At 47.3% G+C, this 16,405-nt stretch overlaps 2 protein-coding genes across 2 annotated transcripts; both read left to right on the plus strand.

The window, feature by feature from the left end:
* Positions 1-6: 6 nt before the first annotated feature.
* RUNDC1 (RUN domain containing 1) lies at positions 7-8,744 on the plus strand. The gene is made up of 5 exons (XM_015069573.3): positions 7-552; positions 3,847-4,005; positions 5,232-5,430; positions 5,967-6,086; positions 6,477-8,744. The coding sequence occupies exons 1-5, from the start codon at positions 55-57 to the stop codon at positions 7,340-7,342; spliced, it is 1,842 nt and encodes a 613-aa protein (XP_014925059.3). The 5' UTR covers positions 7-54; the 3' UTR covers positions 7,343-8,744.
* A 3,993-nt stretch (positions 8,745-12,737) lies between these two features.
* Positions 12,738-15,793, plus strand: RPL27 (ribosomal protein L27). Its single transcript, XM_015069635.3, has 5 exons — positions 12,738-12,816; positions 13,059-13,141; positions 14,077-14,246; positions 15,483-15,593; positions 15,697-15,793. The coding sequence occupies exons 2-5, from the start codon at positions 13,061-13,063 to the stop codon at positions 15,743-15,745; spliced, it is 411 nt and encodes a 136-aa protein (XP_014925121.1). The 5' UTR covers positions 12,738-12,816; positions 13,059-13,060; the 3' UTR covers positions 15,746-15,793.
* The last annotated feature ends 612 nt before the right edge of the window (positions 15,794-16,405 follow it).

Consider the following 16,405-nt stretch of genomic DNA (forward strand, 5'->3'; position numbering starts at 1 on the left):
CGTTGCCATGGCAGTGAGGGGGCGCGGCTGACGTGCGGCGGCGTTTCCGGGAAGATGGCGGCTGTCGAAGCGTCTGCGGAGCCGGTAACGGTGGTAGCTGCCGTTGGTCCAAAGGCGAAGGACGAAGAGGAAGAGGAAGAGGAGTCGCCGCCACCTTGCGAGGCGGTGCGCTGGGCCCCGGTGGGGGCAGTGGCGGAGGCCGGGCCTGGGACAGCTGCGTTCTCGGAAGAGGCGGCAGCCGAGGAGCCAGGCGCGGCCCCGGGCTCCCCTCCCGACTCGCCCGGCCGGACGCTGCGGCGGCTGCGGGCTGAGCGGCGGCGGCTGGACTCGGCGCTGCTTGCGCTGTCCTCGCACTTCGCGCAAGTGCAGTTCCGCCTGCGCCAGGTGGTGCGCGGTGCGCCCGCGGAGCAGCAGCGCCTCCTGCGCGAGCTCGAGGACTTCGCTTTCCGCGGTTGCCCGCACGTCCTGGGTTATGGGGGGTCCGAGGACCCCGCCAGCGACGATGGCGATGGGTTGCCAGGGGACCGGCCACGATTGCGGGGCGAGAACCAGGTGAGCATCTGGGCCAGATCCCGAGGGACAGGGGCATAGGGAGTTGGGTGGGGTGGCGATGCTGACGCGGACCAAGGTAGCAGCGGTGAGAAGCCGGCTGGTCTCGGTGAGTACTTCGCGCGTTGGAGACGAGGAGATAAGACAGGTGTGCGAGGTTTGCTGAAGGGCAGGAGGACCCCGAGGCCTGGGAACCTCATTGTGAGGGGTGTCCACCTAGGGTATGGAAAGAGATGCAGGTGTGGTGACGTGCGGGACAGAAGAGTGGTGAGCAAAGAGTATTCAAAGGGCAACAGAGCAACCAACCAAAGCAGTGCCGCTCCCCCTCACCTTGCCGTGGCCTCATAAAGTACCCAACGCCCGAGCACATTTGTTGATAGAGTACCCCGACCTGGGGCTGAGAACATTGGCTAATGAAGGGTAAGTGAATTGGAATCCATGGAAATTTAGACCTCCTGCCCGTTCCCACTTTCCTGGAATCTAGAAAACGTCTTTAATCTTTAGGCTTTTGTGGGGGCAGAAGCTTTGTTGAACAGCAGGATCACTTAGTAAATGAAAAAAAACACAACTTCTGATTATAGCCTTTCCTACAGCTGGAATTTTAAACCTCCTTGCCCATCCTGCCTAATAACTAGGTATTATATAAGAAGCCCCTTTGGTAGCTGTGACAGGATCTGTTCAGTTAGCCTCCACTGAGTAATGGGAGTCTGTATGCCAATGCCATTTCCTTAACAGTCTTTGAATCTCTGAAGGTGCACAGTTGCAGATAGCTTATTGGAGGTGTTGAAGAGACTTGGCCATCTTCTCCACATTTTCATTCTTCAAGTTACTACCTATACGTGGCTTTCTTCCCACTTAAATTGGGTTTAACCAAGGCTTATCAGTAGCAGATACTGACTTGCTTATTTTAACCTGAAATGTTTCCAGTGCCATCCTGTGTTTGCTGTTCCACCCTCCTCTCCATATACCCGCAGCTCCTGGCACAAGGAGCAGCCATCTCAAATTGCCAGACTTTTAAGGAGTAGAAAGGAGTAGAAAGGATTACTGTAACCAGGCCCTTGTTCAGGAGCAAGAAGCATCAGAGTTTCTGTGTGGATGTGGTGCTCTTTTGGTTGTTCATTTTCTCTTTCAGAAGCAGAGTACAACTTAAAAAAAAAAAAAAAGTGGTGCTCACCGGGCGCCTGGGTGGCTCAGTCGGTTAAGTGTCTGACTCTTGATTTCTGCTCAGGTCATGATGCCATGGTTGGTGAGATCAAGCCCCACGTCAGGCTCTGCACTGACAGCACAGAGCATGCTTGGGATTCTCTCTCTCTCTTTCTCTCTCTCTCTGCCCCTCCCCTGCACATGCTCTCTCTCAAAATAAATAAGTAAAAATTAGGAAAAAAAGCGGTGCTCAAAATACCACTTTGGTACCACCTGTTTATGCGTTAATGAATGCACAGAAGATTACATAAAATATCTAAGTGGGGGGACATGTTTGAACCGGATGATTCTTGTTAGTTCCAGATTTTTTTAAACCAGTATTTCCTCTCACTTCCTACTGGAAATCATTTCCATTATTTTCTGCCTTGAACCAGAGCTCGTTTTTCTCTATTACACTTATTTGCCCACATTCCAACAAATAACATGCTGTAACTGCCATGGTGCCATGGCAGGAAACAGAGTTCGGCAGACATACTCGTGAAAACAGAATCAGGATTCATGGCTGTTTTTTTTTTCTTCTTCTTCTTCCTTGGCTTAATGAAGTTAGGATACAGTGAAAACAAAAACAGAGCTTCCCTGTACTTTCTCCTTGGGCTGGCTAGACAGCTTCATTATTTGAGCTCATTATTTAGAATGTGTCGTTCTGTACCTGTTTTAGTTCAGTAACATACAGCAAATGTGCATTGAGAGTTTATCCTGTGCCAAACACCATGCTAGGCAACAGGGGTACAAAGTCAAGGCCTTTGCCCTTAAGGAGTTCATAGACTGGGGGAGACAGAATCCTCAACAAAGATTATAATGTGACATGAGCTAGAGAAGTGTGTACACAGCATAGAGTGAGAAATGATCAGCTCTGCCCTGGGAGATCCAGGAAACCAGAAGGATAGCTAGGCCCTCACTCAGCAGGGGATGGGAACAAGGTTCTAAGACATGCCAATACTCAGAAAGGTTTGGAGAGGAAGTGTCCTGAGAAAAGGCTTGCTGCCATGTTGAGTAAAGCAAAAGGATTGCTTTTTAAAGAGCTTGAACAAAAAGTTAATTCATTGTTTTTCATTTGTCCTGTCTCATATCTTTTGGAGGGCTTGGTAAGTTCCATTTGAAGGTTAAATTTAACGTCCTATAGACTGCTGGTTGAAAATGCAGCCTTATACCTGCACCTGACTTGCTAGTTTTGGTTTGTTTTGTTTTTGATAATCAAGAAAGTTAAGGAAGAACTAGTATTTGAGAATACATTGGCAAGACTTCACCACCCTGAAGGATTTTTCATCATTTAAATGCAGAATCTGCCTGGTGGCCAACAATGGAGAAAGGAGTCACTGGTCAGGGAAACTTACCAGACTCTTTTTTTTTCTTCTTTCTTTTTTAACATGGTTACCTTCCCACCCCTGTTCCTTGGCTTTTGGATTTTATTTTTCACTGCCCCAGGCACCTGCTTTAATTCTTTTGATTGTGCGAACATCTGTAATACATTGGAGGGGCTTTGAATCTTAAGAAAACTGGTTATGAGGGGTGCTTGGCTGGTTCAGTCGATACAGTATGCAACTCTTGATCTCAGGGTTGTGAGTTTGAGCCCCTTTGGATGTAGAGATTATTGAAAAATAAAATCTTTAAAAAATAAGAATAAAGAAAACTGATTATGAATTATAAATCTTTCCTCTACACCCTTATCTCTAGAGTCTCTTGCAAAATTTGGCCGCAGAAAGTATTCAGGAATTGATCTGTGGTAATTGGCTGTGGAGGATGGCATGTTTAATTCCTGGGGGGCTGTCTTGTCTAAGATAAATTGCCTCTATCCTAACTAGGCCTTTGTGGAGGGGGTGGGAAGGCTGTCTTAACAAAAGGCCTCATTGTATTCATATTCTGTTTCCAATGAGAGACAAATACCTTTTTAAAGAAAACACATTTAATAAATTACCCTGGATGAAATCGTTATTCTCATTTTTGAACCTATGTATGAATTCTGTATTTCCTTGGGATTATTTGGAAACACTTTGTTTCAGTAGTCATGGTTAGCTTGTGAGGATTCTTAATGTGCCCTTGTGCCCTGATTTTTCCTTTTCCTATGAAATAGACCTAAGTATTTTCTTGTCTTAGAGTGAGCAGGAGAAACGGGAACATCTGGAAACCCAAAGGGAGAAGCAGAAAGAACTTATACTGCAGCTCAAAACCCAGCTGGATGACCTGGAAACATTTGCCTATCAAGAGGGCAGTTACGACTCCCTGCCACAGTCCGTGGTCTTGGAAAGACAGCGGGTGAGCAGACACCAGAGGGGCGCCCACCACTACCTAAGGCTACCTTGTCCCTTCCTGTGTTCACAGGACATTCTTTCCTAGCTCATTCACCCTTGGTCTTACTGAGAATCTCTTTGCTGGCCCAAATCAAAGGGAAATGGGACAAGTCTTCATTCACACATGGAAACACAAATTCCAAAGCTTTATAATATGTTAACTGAGCTCTTTTTGGTGGTTATACTAATAGTAGTGATATATAATAATAATCGTTTTGGGGTGCCCGGGTGGCTCAGTCGGTTGAGCGTCCGACTTCGGCTCAGGTCAGGATCTCGCAGTTTGTGAGTTCGAGCCCCGCCTCGGGCTCTGTGCTGACAGCTCAGAGCCTGGACCCTGTTTCAGATTCTGTGTCTCCCTCTCTCTGCCCCTTCCCTGCTCGTGCTCTGTCTCTCTGTCTCTCAAAAATGAATAAACGTTAAAAAAAAAATTTTTTTTTTAAATAATAGTTTTTCATTTGATCATTAAAACAGTTCTACTTGGGCACCTCCTCCAGTGTAAATTAGCTTTTCCCCACTACCAGTTGATAAGTATTCCAGGAATCCAGACTGGTTTTAATGCCATATTTATTTAAGCAACACCTGGGTAGGCAGGTAAATCTCTGGCAGAAATACAGCTACAGCCTCCCCTATAAACATGTTTGTCTCTCACCGTGATGTGGCTGTTTCTCTGGCTTGGCTGGAGTTACATTAACTGGATTTCAAACTGTTCCAAATATTGTCACTAGGGCATTTTGGCTCTAATGCACTTTGATGTTTAGTAGAGATTTTTTTTTTCTTTTAGTTGCCTTGAGTAGGGCAAGAAGGGATGAGGAGAACTAGAAACTAAGGGAAATCCATATGTATTCTCTTGGAGGCTTTGGGGAAAGCTAACTATGAGGCTTTTTGGACTATCAACCACTTTGGATTATTCACACTGTTATTCTCCTGAAAGTTGCCTGGCCTGGTAGAGAATGTGCAGTGAGAGGAGCCATTTCTGTCTGAGAGGAACCAAGGGTCCTTGTTACTGTAGGAGAAGGAGCTCTGTGCTCTCACCTTGATCAGCAGTCGCATCGTGTCCTCTCCCAGGTTTGGGAGTTCTGTCTGTCGTTGATTTCCATTTAAAGGTAGGAAGCACTCCAGCAAATAACTCCCTTTTCAAGCCCTCTCCTTGAAAATTCTAAAGGGTGTGCCCATTGTTTGTGGTCTTGATAGGTGATCATAGATGAACTAATAAAGAAACTGGACATGAATCTGAACGAGGACATCAGTTCACTGTCCACTGAGGAGCTGCGGCAGCGTGTGGATGCAGCTGTGGCTCAGATTGTCAACCCGGCCCGAGTGAAAGAACAGTTGGTTGAGCAGCTGAAGACTCAGATCCGAGACCTCGAGATGTTCATCAACTTCATCCAAGGTCAGAGGAAGGGATGGGAAGAGCAGGGTGGACAGGTGTCATAATAATTATATGTAATCCAAGTACTGGTTCCTAAAGGTGCCCGTTCTTCATTTACTGTGTAGGAGGTTTTGATCACTCAGTGAGGGAGCCAGCACGGTAGAATAGAAAGAACGTGGATTTTTTTTTTTTTTTAAGATTTTATCTTTAAGTAATCTCTACACCCAGTGTAGGGCTCGAACTCACACCCCTAAGATCAAGAGTCACATGCTCCTCCGACTGAGCCAGCCAGATGCCCCAAGAAGATGGATTTTAGAACCAGATAGTTCAGATCCCAGTTCTGCCACTTCCTAGCCTTGGGTCCTTGGGGAGGTTCCTAACCTGTTTAGTCCCACTCTCCTCACCCCTGAAATGATGATTCACGCTTCCTTCATTCAGCAAATATTTATTGAGCCAGTCACTGTGCCACACAAATCAGATGTTGTTTGTAAAAGTCTTACATGTGGTAGGCACTAGTAAATATTCATTTTCCTCCTCTTTGTAACTCCTGCTTACAGATGAAGTGGGAAGCCCACTGCAGGCAGACAGTGCACACTGTGAGTGCAAGGCCAGTGGGAAGACAGGAAGTGGCTCCGCCAGGACTGACAGCGGCAGACTGCCTCCAGGAAACAGCAAAAGTAAGTACAGCTTCCAGAATAGGCGAATCCAGAAAGGTAGGAAGTAGATTAGCAGTTACCTAGGGCTTAAGGGGCTGGGGAGAAGTGGGAATGGGAAATGCTAACGGTACAGGGATTCTTTTGGGGATGATGGGTGCACAGCTCTGTAAATATACTAAAAATCACTGAATTATACACTTTAAGTGGGCGGATTATTTGGTGTGGGAATCACAGCAACAGCTATCATTAACCCAAAACAGTTAGGTCCAGCAACATCCTAGGTGGCTCTTGGCTTCCTGTGGGACGTGTACTGTAGCTCAGAAGCAGGACCGGATCCCAGCCCGTGACTTGTTGAATGTACCTGTGTGCCAGCATGGCCCTAACTGATGAGTCGTTGCATTTTCTGAACAGCAAAGGCAGAAGACGTGAAGAAGGTTCAGGAGACGGGGCTGCACCTCATGCGGCGTGCACTCGCAGTGCTCCAGATCTTTGCCGTTAGCCAGTTTGGTTGCGCCACGGGCCAGATCCCACAAACCCTGTGGCAGAGAAGCCAGGCTGACAGGGACTACTCCCCCTTACTGAAGAGGCTGGAGGTATCAGTAGACAGAGTGAAGCAGCTCGCCCTGAGGCACCAGCCGCACGACCACGTCATCACCTCCGCCAGCCTCCAGGACCTCTCTCTGGGAGGCAAGGACGAGCTGACCACGGCCGTGCGGAAGGAGCTGACAGTGGCTGTAAGGGACCTGCTGGCCCATGGACTCTACGCCTCCTCACCGGGGATGAGCCTTGTCATGGCCCCCATTGCTTGTTTGCTGCCAGCCTTCTCCTCAGCTCCCGAGGCCATGCACCCGTGGGAGCTCTTTGTAAAGTACTACCATGCTAAGAACGGCCGTGCTTATGTGGAATCCCCCGCACGGAAGCTCTCCCAGTCCTTTGCCCTGCCGGTTATGGGAGGCACTGTGGTGACCCCCAAGCAGAGCTTACTGACCGCCATCCACATGGTGTTGACAGAGCACGACCCTTTTAAGCGCAGCGCAGACTCAGAGCTCAAGGCCTTGGTGTGCATGGCACTCAATGAGCAGCGGCTCGTGTCCTGGGTGAACCTGATCTGCAAGTCGGGGTCACTCATCGAGCCCCACTACCAGCCCTGGAGCTACATGGCGCACACAGGCTTTGAGAGCGCCCTCAACCTGCTCAGTCGCCTCAGCAGCCTCAAGTTCAGCCTCCCTGTAGACCTGGCCGTGCGCCAGCTCAAGAACATCAAAGATGCCTTTTGAGGAGAGTGCCCTGGCCCCACACCAGTACCTTCCTCAGTAGGATAGGAACAGATGGTTAGTCTTCTAGGATAGAAACAAAGAGCAAGAGGGGGGGGTTTAAAGACAGTTTCCCTTGCCAAATGACTGCAAAGTCTGTTTTCCAACTTAGCATATCAGAAAGAAATGCCGGAAACCCTCCCGCTAAAAGGTTCTGCCCCGGCATGTAACGTCTGGGCACATATGTTAGAGCCTATGTAAAAGAAATCAGCTGTGGCACACAGTGAATGTACCACCGCATCGTGCCACGTCTGAGTTTTACAAAACCCAGGTCACTCTAACCATTCTCTTTATGGTGGTGAGTGACAACATGAGTGAATTATCGGTCCTGGAAGACATTCCACTTGAGGCTCTTGCCATCCAAGCTGGGAGCCGTATTCCTTCACTTGGAGCAGGTTCAAGAGAGTCCTAAGGCCGGAATTTAAATTCCCTTTATGAATACAGACACCCCTTTTCTTCCTGACCCCAAGGTCAGGGAAGGCCTTGTAGATTCCTTAGTTGCCTCTAAAACTGGGAATGGGGATATCTGATAACAGCATTTCTAAGGGAGTTCATTAACCACTGTTAGGCTCAGTGTGAGCCCCTTTTTGGGGGGTAAGAACTGAAATCTGTTCCCGACAAGGTGGCGGCACAGATGATGCTCTTTTGATTCTGGAGCTGGTTATTTATGAGGAATGACCACCATTGGCTGGTACCATGTCCTCTGGCAAATAACCTTTCCCGTACACAACTCCCAACAAGATGCAGACACAATCTTTTTAGAAGTAAATATGTTAGAGCTGTCCTCCTCAAGAGAATCCTTGCCCCTGAGTCAAGTGTGAATGGGAACACACTTCAGTGACCAGCAGCAGCTCCCCCGAGGATTGTGAGTCCACTTGTCCCGGAGGCTGGATGATGGAGGCAGTCTGACCATATGTAGGTACTGCAGCGGAGGTAGGGACTACAGATCCCCGTTGACAGACAAGGGACTGAGCATTTCCTTGTAAAATGGACTCTAGAGTGATCCTATTTGGTCTTCAGTATTTTAGCCTTTTTAGTTCGTATTTATCATTCAGCTTGCATACTGCTTCAGGACTGACCAAAGATGGGCAAGGTATATTCCTTTCTGGAAAACCAAATGGGATCTCAACCCTACGGATTCAGCATTGTTTCGTGTATTAAATTGCCAGCTGCACTTTGTGTCTGCACTATTACATAGTGCATTTTAACTTAATTTTTTTCAACAACATGTTATTTAAGATGTATTATTGATAATTCATTAGAATTAGTCATCCTGTGTGAAGCAGGATAATTGTAAAATGTGGAAAATGATAGATCTGTGGTTGCTAATAAAATCATAGTATTTTATGTAGCTTCTCTGAAAGACCGTGGAGACTCTTGGCTTTGGTTTATAAGTCTGTGCGTTATTAGCCCATCCGATCCAGATCAGTATTTTCTTGAGCAGCGTCTGGCTCTTGGCCTTTCTGCCTCTTCTTGGCCCTCTATCCTGGACCAGGTCAACTTTGGTGGTGGTTTCTTTCTCCCAAATGTTATCATCCCATCTCGCCCAGGCGTGCAGTCTGTTCCCACGGCAAATCTCACCTTGCCTGCCACTTTTAGAGCTGGCACTTTTAAGTCCATTTATCTAGATATCATCCAGGGTGGATGATAAGTGCCGTGACTATGTGGCACAGCCCTGAACCACCCCAGTATTTTTCTAATCCTCACAAAGACTAATTTGTATCAAGGTTTTGATTCTAATTTGTATCAAGCATCATGGGACGCTGTTTTAGGCCATCCTAACTGAATCCTCACTACTTCTAAGACAAGACCATATTATCTCCATTTTATAGCCGAGTACACTGAGGTTAAACATTTTGTCCAGGTGTATGTGATGGAAGAGCTGGGATTTGTACTCAAGTTGCCCGAATCCAAATCCTATGGTCTTTATATTCTATCATGTTACCTCATTGTATCATGCTGCTTCTAGATCTTTTCTTCCTCTCTCTCCTTTATCCACCCCCTCGCTCCACCGTCACTTTGGGGAAGAGAAGGTATTTCCCACATACCTACCAGAAATTTCAGCTGCCAAGGGACTAGGCCACAGGAGATGGACAGCCAGCCACAGTTCTGTCAAGTTCTTCATGAAACAAAAAGACAATATGTAGAGATGGAGACAATGCTGCCAGCATCCCAGCAGTCAGATATCTGCTAGTCACTGATCATCTGCATTATTACTTAGGACAGAACTCTGTCCTTGGCTTGGGGTGAGGCACACAGGACAAGGGAGGAGAGAAGGGAACAGTCAGCCTAGGTCTAAGCCTATGCAAGAACAGGATGAAAAAGAATCATGGATATGTATCCATGAAAGTGCAGGCTGCACTGTTATAAAAGTATGATCTGCAAAGCATTTTTTTTTTAATTTCTTAAGTTTATTTATTTTGAGAGACAGAGCGAGCGGAGAAAGACAATTCCAAGCAGGCCCTGCGCTGTCAGCACAGAGCCTGACGCGGGGCTTGAACTCCTGAACCATGAGATCTCGACCTGAGACGAAACCAAGAGTTGGATGCTTAACTGACCAAGCTACCCAGGCACCCTTGCAAAGCATTCTTAAAGGTAGAGGCAACTGCCTGGCTCAGTTGCTAGAGCATGCAATTCTTTATCTCAGGGTAATAGGTTCAAGCCCCATGTGGGCTGTAGAGGTACTTAAAATCTTAGAAAAAAAGATTTCTAAGGCGTTCTGCATTCATTCATCCTTGAATGCCTGCCAACTGCCTGGGCCAGGGTAGATACTGAGGAAAGAGAGAAATAAAACATACTCCCTGCCCTCAACAAAGACACAATCTAAGGAAATTGGGGGTTTGGGTAGCTTGTTAAAAATTGCTGGGTCCCATCCTACAGATTTTTATTCCGTAGTTCTGGGGTGTGGCCCGAAAATTCACAGTTCTAAGGTTCTAAGCATCCCAGACTGATGCAGCCGCTTTAGGGACAACACTTTGAGAACCATTGATCCAAACCAAATAAGATGTTCTCTAATAAAGATGAGTATGGATTGGATTGCTGAGGGAGCACAGAAGGAAGAGATTGATTCTGCCTGGGAGAACTCTGGAGTGGCCTTGAAGGATGGATTTGGACAGGGTTTTGCCTAGCTACAGTGGAGGAGAATAAAGGCACATGGACCCACCTGAGTAAAGACCCCAGGAATCAAAAAGGTTGGATATTTCAGTAGTTGGGGGGGGGGGGGGGGAGGGAGTGGTTATGTGAAGATGTGGAAAAATAAGGAATTTAGGCTGCAAGAAAAGAAAGGTGAGTTTAAACTTCGGTACACAGAGCCAGTGAAGGATTTCAAGCACAAAAATGGGGAATTTAAGAGGTATGTTGAGGGAAGCTCCCCAAAATAAGCTCTATAGATCATATATGGCTCCACTCCGGACTGAAACTGTTATCTCCTAGGTTAGAAATCCATCTTTCATAAGCATAGCAAGCAATTCAGATCCACATAAAAGTTTGAGGAAGAGGGACGCTTGGGTGGCTCAGTCAGTTAAAGCATCTGACTTCAGCTCAGGTCATGATCTGGCGGTTTGTGAGTTCGAGCCCCGCGTCTGGCCTGTGCTGACAGCCCAGAGCCTGCTTCGGGTTCTGTGTCTCCCTTTCTCTCTGCCCCTCCCCTGCTCGTGCTCTGTTTCTCTGTCTCAAAAATAAACATTAAAAAAAAAGGTTTGAGGAGGAGAAGAAAAAGATCTGAGGCTGGATCATTTAGGGACATTTTCCTTTTCTGGAAAAGGACAGAAAAGATTTAAAAGACAAGGAAAAATTCAGAAGATTTAGTACTAATTTGGGAGAGTGTTTGTGAGAAGAGTCCAAGGCAATTATGAGATTTCCGGCTGTGGTTTCTATTTTCCAAAAGATATGCAGCAGAAGAGGCAGCAGCAGGCTGGGAGCAGACCATGAAGGTGGAAATGGACAGGGTGGTGTAGTGTAATAAGAGCACCAGGTCAGGAATGAGAACTTGCTCTTGCACCACCATCTCTGTGACTTTGGTGCTCTAGAGCTGTCCTCTTAGAGGCCAGAGTAGATGACCTCTGGAGGTCCCTTCCAATTCTAAAATGTCATCTTCCTATTTGAAACAAAAGATTTTTTTTATTTAAAAAAAAATTGTTTACGTTTATTTATTTTTTTAACGTTTTTTTATTTATTTTTGAGACAGAGAGAGACAGAGCATGAACGGGGGAGGAGCAGAGAGAGAGGGAGACACAGAATCGTAAGCAGGCTCCAGGCTCTGAGCCATCAGCCCAGAGCCCAACGCGGGGCTCGAACTCACGGACCGTGAGATCGTGACCTGAGCTGAAGTCGGACACTTAACCGACTGAGCCACCCAGGCGCCCCTGTTTACGTTTATTTTTGAGAGAGAGACAGAGAGAACAAGTGGGGGGCGGGGGGAGCGCGGAGAGAGAGATACAGAATCCAATGTAGGGTCCAGGCTTTGAGCTGTCTGAGCAGAGCCCGATGGGGAGCTGAACCCACCAACCGCGAGATCATGACCTGAGAGGAAATCGGATGCTCAACCGACTGAGCCACCCAGGTGCTCCGAAACAAAATACTGTAATTGAATATAGATATGTAAGTACATAATTATTGTGATAAACCACTGGCATGGGGTGTTGGCTGCAGGGAAAACTGGTCCCTGGAGAGGCTAAGAAGAGAATTGATGAAACCCTGATTTTTCTCATATCTTGCCCAAGACCAATTCTATAGATTCTTCCATGTTCAGAAAAGGAAAAACTGTAAGATGGTTTCCCTTTCTCTTGAACTCCGAAGACAAGTAAAGAAACATCTAAAAACAGTCTTCCAGGGTCACCTCCTGTATCATTTGGTGAAGCTAGGCTACCTAAAAAGCCTAGCACAGAGTAGGTGCTCAGGGATTATCACCATCATCCTTCACCTTCCTCACTGCTTATTCTAGTCGGTAATGTCTGTGACATCACTAAATTCTAAATATTGGGGGTAAGCACCTTTGCCTAACTGATCTTCGTCTCTCCCCCCTTACGCCAAAAATGCACACTAATACAAGTCCTATTTTTGCTCTCTCTTTCAAGTCATAAAAATCTATTTCAAACTGTGTCCCCTTCTAGCGCCAGAAAAAGGAACTGCAACCAAGGGGTGCGGCAGAGCAGTGGAGCCAAAGGTCTGCGCGCCTTAAAGCCTTCCTTGCTCTTCCCACCTACGCGGGAGGAAGGACTTCTTTGCTTCTAGTGGAAGTACTGATAAAGTTTGATTTGAATAAATGAATCCCCAAGTACTGCTCTCCCCGCCCGAGCTTCTTCCGCCCGTAAAGGATTTCAAGAGGTGGGGCGAAACTTGCGGGGCGGGACCGGATGTGAGGTCACTCTCCCCGAGGTGAAAGGTTAGCGGAAGTGGGCTTTCTTCCTTTCTGCCGTAGGCTCGAGTAGCTGGTGTCGGTGAGTAGAACCTTGGGCGGGATGTTCCAATCCGCTGCCATCCGCGGCCTGGGGGTCGAGATCCGGGGTGGCGCCGGGCGCTTTCCTTTGCCCGGTCTCCGGAGGCTTCGTAGCGGTCCTATCCTGCGATCAGGGGCCTGCGGGCGGCCTGGGCCGGGACGGCAGTGAGCGCAGCCTTGGCTTCTGGGCCCACATCCTCGGCTTGGCAGGTTTCTGAACGGCCCCTTCTCCTTCCCCTGCAGAGATGGGCAAATTCATGAAACCCGGGAAGGTGGTGCTGGTCCTGGCCGGACGCTACTCCGGACGCAAGGCGGTCATCGTGAAGGTACCGTCCTCGCGAGCCTCTGCGCGCCTACATCCCAGGAACGGGCTGGTTTCGGAAGGCCTGCAAGCGTGGAAGTCAAGAGCTAGCTTGGGGGCATTGGTCACTGAGCATTGCGGGTGGGAGTGGATGCATCGGGGCTCTTGAGAGAGAAAAATGCAAAATACAAACAGATGTGAGTTGAATTGGGCGCCTAACATATAATGGGTTCTCTACTAAAGAGGCTTTAAAAAATAATAATGCCCGGCGTTTATCGAGCACTTGCTTGGTATCTGGCACTGCTTTCCAGGTGGTGTCATGCCCAGTCCTTGAGGTAACCGTAGGGGATTCTTTTCTACTGCTGATGTCCGGAGACGTTAAGTAACTCAACTGAAGTAAAACATTAAGTGCTGCAGCTGGGATTCTGTAAAAAGAGGAGAAATTGTTTCTAGGCAAAACGATCACTTAGCATATTCTATCCCTCCGTTCTTTGCCTTCTGCCTACATTTTGTGGCCTCTTGTGAGATTTTGCTAAGCTCTGGCCCAGCACTTGCTTTTGGTTGTTGTGGGGCCACTGGGACACCCTTTGTTTCCCTTCCCTCATCTGTCTGAGACTGGTTTCTGGAGTTAGACCACCAACTAGCCATGTAATTGTAGAAGTGAAGAGATGTTAAGTCCTAAGAATCAGTGCTTGATAGAGAGCAAACACTCCATAAATGCTAATTATTGTTAGTTTTAAATCACTTAGCTCCCACAAGCCTTTCCAGATTCTTGGTGGGAACGAATACGACCCAATACTGTTTGGGCATCTAGCCTAGCACCCAGAATGTCTGCTTTGTGTAGTTTTTCCAGTAGCAGGTCTCAGATTGGGAGTGGGGGTATTCTTTTTATACACGGCCTGCGTTTAGCACAGCGCCTCAGTAGGCCCTCGATTACTAACGTGATTCTTGCTTGTTCAGAACATCGATGATGGCACCTCAGACCGTCCCTACAGCCACGCTCTGGTGGCTGGAATTGACCGCTATCCCCGCAAAGTGACAGCTGCCATGGGCAAGAAGAAAATCGCCAAGAGGTCAAAGATCAAGTCTTTTGTGAAAGTTTATAACTACAATCACCTCATGCCCACAAGGTGAGCATATCAAGGATGGTTATGAAAGTGACTTTCTTTTCTCCCCTCTGGCCTGCTGAATAAGGAGACAGCTTTCAACTTTGCAGCCATTCCAGTGTGGGGAAGAGACATTTTCATGTGTGACTTACAAAGTGGTCGTGGTTTCAAGTGCTGCCTCTTTTTTTTTTTTTTTTTAATGTTATTTTTGAGAGAGCACAAGTGGGAGAGAGGCAGAGAGGGACAGAATCTGAAGCAGGTTCCAGGCTCTGAGCTGTCAGCACAGAGCCCGACGTGGGGCTCGAACCCACAAACGGTGAGATCCTGACCTGAGCGGATGTCGGACACTCGGCCGACTGAGCCACCCAAGCGCCCCCCCAGTGTTGCCTCTTTAATTCAATGTGGAGCTGTGTTCTGTCATTTTCTGTGGTGACTTCCCTGACGGGGCCAAGCAGGATTGAAAAATCTTTTCCAAGCTTGCTCCTGATCTGTCTCCTCACCTGAAAATCCTAGAAGTGTTAGGTAAAGATTGCTGCATTTGTTTGCAATCACGATAAATACAGGCACGGGATCTGGCCTGCTGTCTTCCACTATTCCACTTTCAAGGATAGTTTTTATAGGCTTTCAAAAATTGTTGATAAATAAAGGAAAGCAAACCTCCCCCCAACTGATTCCACTTGGCTCTCAAGCCCCTGAGTTCCTGGCCGTTCACAGTATTGTGTGCCATTCATGCTATCTTGGTGTATAGGTTATAAGGAAATAAAAATATTTGAGAGAGTCCTGAACGATAATTGCCAAAACCCAGCAGTGTGTGCCTTACAGTTTGCTACCGGCGGCTGCATGTTTACTCTTAATGGGCTGTCTTAAAAGGGCATTGCTGTTTCTCAGGTGCTGGGAAACAGACCTCAGTAACTAGTCCCCCAGCTTTTGCATTCTCATAATGAGGCTAACCCTTCCCTAGGCACAACTTGAACACCACTAAATAAAATGGCTCCAAAGGGGAAGCTGGCCAACCACCGTGATTAAAGTGACAATCCTTAGCCAGAAAAATAGTCACTGGAAAGTTGAGAATGAAACGTGAAGTATTTTCATGGCTTGAGTCTTTTTAAATTGGCAATTTCCAAAAAATATCATCAGGACTTTGGCACAGCTTTTGCGGATTGCTCCTGTGGAGACAGACGCTGCCATCCCAACGTCCCAGGCTGTGCGACGGCCCTGGCCGCGTGTGGGCTGATCTTCCCTCCCCACTGTTGTCCCCAGGTACTCTGTGGATATCCCCTTGGACAAAACTGTTGTCAACAAGGATGTCTTCAGAGACCCTGCTCTTAAACGCAAGGCCCGACGAGAGGCCAAGGTCAAGTTCGAGGAGAGGTAAATAGCTTTGGTAGTGGATGTTGGGAATATGGTATCCATATCCTCCATGAAGGGAACTTAGTTTCACTGTTCTCATTGGTGTCCTTTTCTTTCTGTCTAGGTACAAGACCGGCAAGAACAAATGGTTCTTCCAGAAGCTGCGGTTTTAAGTTTGTTTTGTTTCAGTCATTAAAAATACCAAAAAAAAAAGAAAAAAATCACTGTCTGCTTGTAGCATGTATTATTAGACTGCTGAAGAACATTCATATGATAAGATGTTGGGTGGTGGGTGAGAGGAGAAGCTGTGGGAAAGTATATAAAATAGCGCTTTTGTGAGATTTGGACTACTTCTGTCCTCCTCCTGATAATCCTTTAAACATCTGACCGCCCTCGGTGGGTAAGGCGTGAGCTACTGAATGATTTCCCAAAAAAAGACTACTACTGATGTGTAGGTGCAGAGTTGTTTAGCATCCCTGGCTTCAGCCTGTTACCTACATAGAGAACCTGGGCCACTCTCCTCCCTCCACCCTCCATTGTGAACACCCACAGGCCCCTCTCAGCAGGCACTGATTACTTTGGATTGAGAGCCACTAATCTGAGGTTCTCTGAACAATGACAAGGTGCTGAAGTCCCACTCTTGAGGGTTAGTAGGTCAGAATTTCAAGCAGGTTGTCCAGTGATCCCTGTGCTGCTGTGATGAGGCCCACACTGGAGAGCTGCTCTAGATAGCAGTGGGGACTAATGAAGGCCTGACCTCTAGAGCACCCATTATTAGATTAGAAGAGGTCCTCAAATGGCCTGGCTATCAGAACAACAAGAAAAGGTGTGGT

The sequence above is a fragment of the Acinonyx jubatus genome, chromosome E1 (assembly GCF_027475565.1).
Source record: "Acinonyx jubatus isolate Ajub_Pintada_27869175 chromosome E1, VMU_Ajub_asm_v1.0, whole genome shotgun sequence".
Classification (NCBI taxonomy): Eukaryota; Metazoa; Chordata; class Mammalia; order Carnivora; family Felidae; genus Acinonyx; species Acinonyx jubatus.

Coding starts and splice junctions, on each gene's coding strand:
- RUNDC1 (XM_015069573.3), top strand. CDS start 55: ATGGCGGCTGTCGAAGCGTCTGCGGAGCCGGTAACGGTGGTAGCTGCC. Junction 553..3,846: donor GATTGCGGGGCGAGAACCAG/GTGAGCATCTGG, acceptor TTCTTGTCTTAG/AGTGAGCAGGAGAAACGGGA. Junction 4,006..5,231: donor TGGTCTTGGAAAGACAGCGG/GTGAGCAGACAC, acceptor TGGTCTTGATAG/GTGATCATAGATGAACTAAT.
- RPL27 (XM_015069635.3), top strand. CDS start 13,061: ATGGGCAAATTCATGAAACCCGGGAAGGTGGTGCTGGTCCTGGCCGGA. Junction 13,142..14,076: donor GCAAGGCGGTCATCGTGAAG/GTACCGTCCTCG, acceptor TTGCTTGTTCAG/AACATCGATGATGGCACCTC. Junction 15,594..15,696: donor AAGGTCAAGTTCGAGGAGAG/GTAAATAGCTTT, acceptor CTTTCTGTCTAG/GTACAAGACCGGCAAGAACA.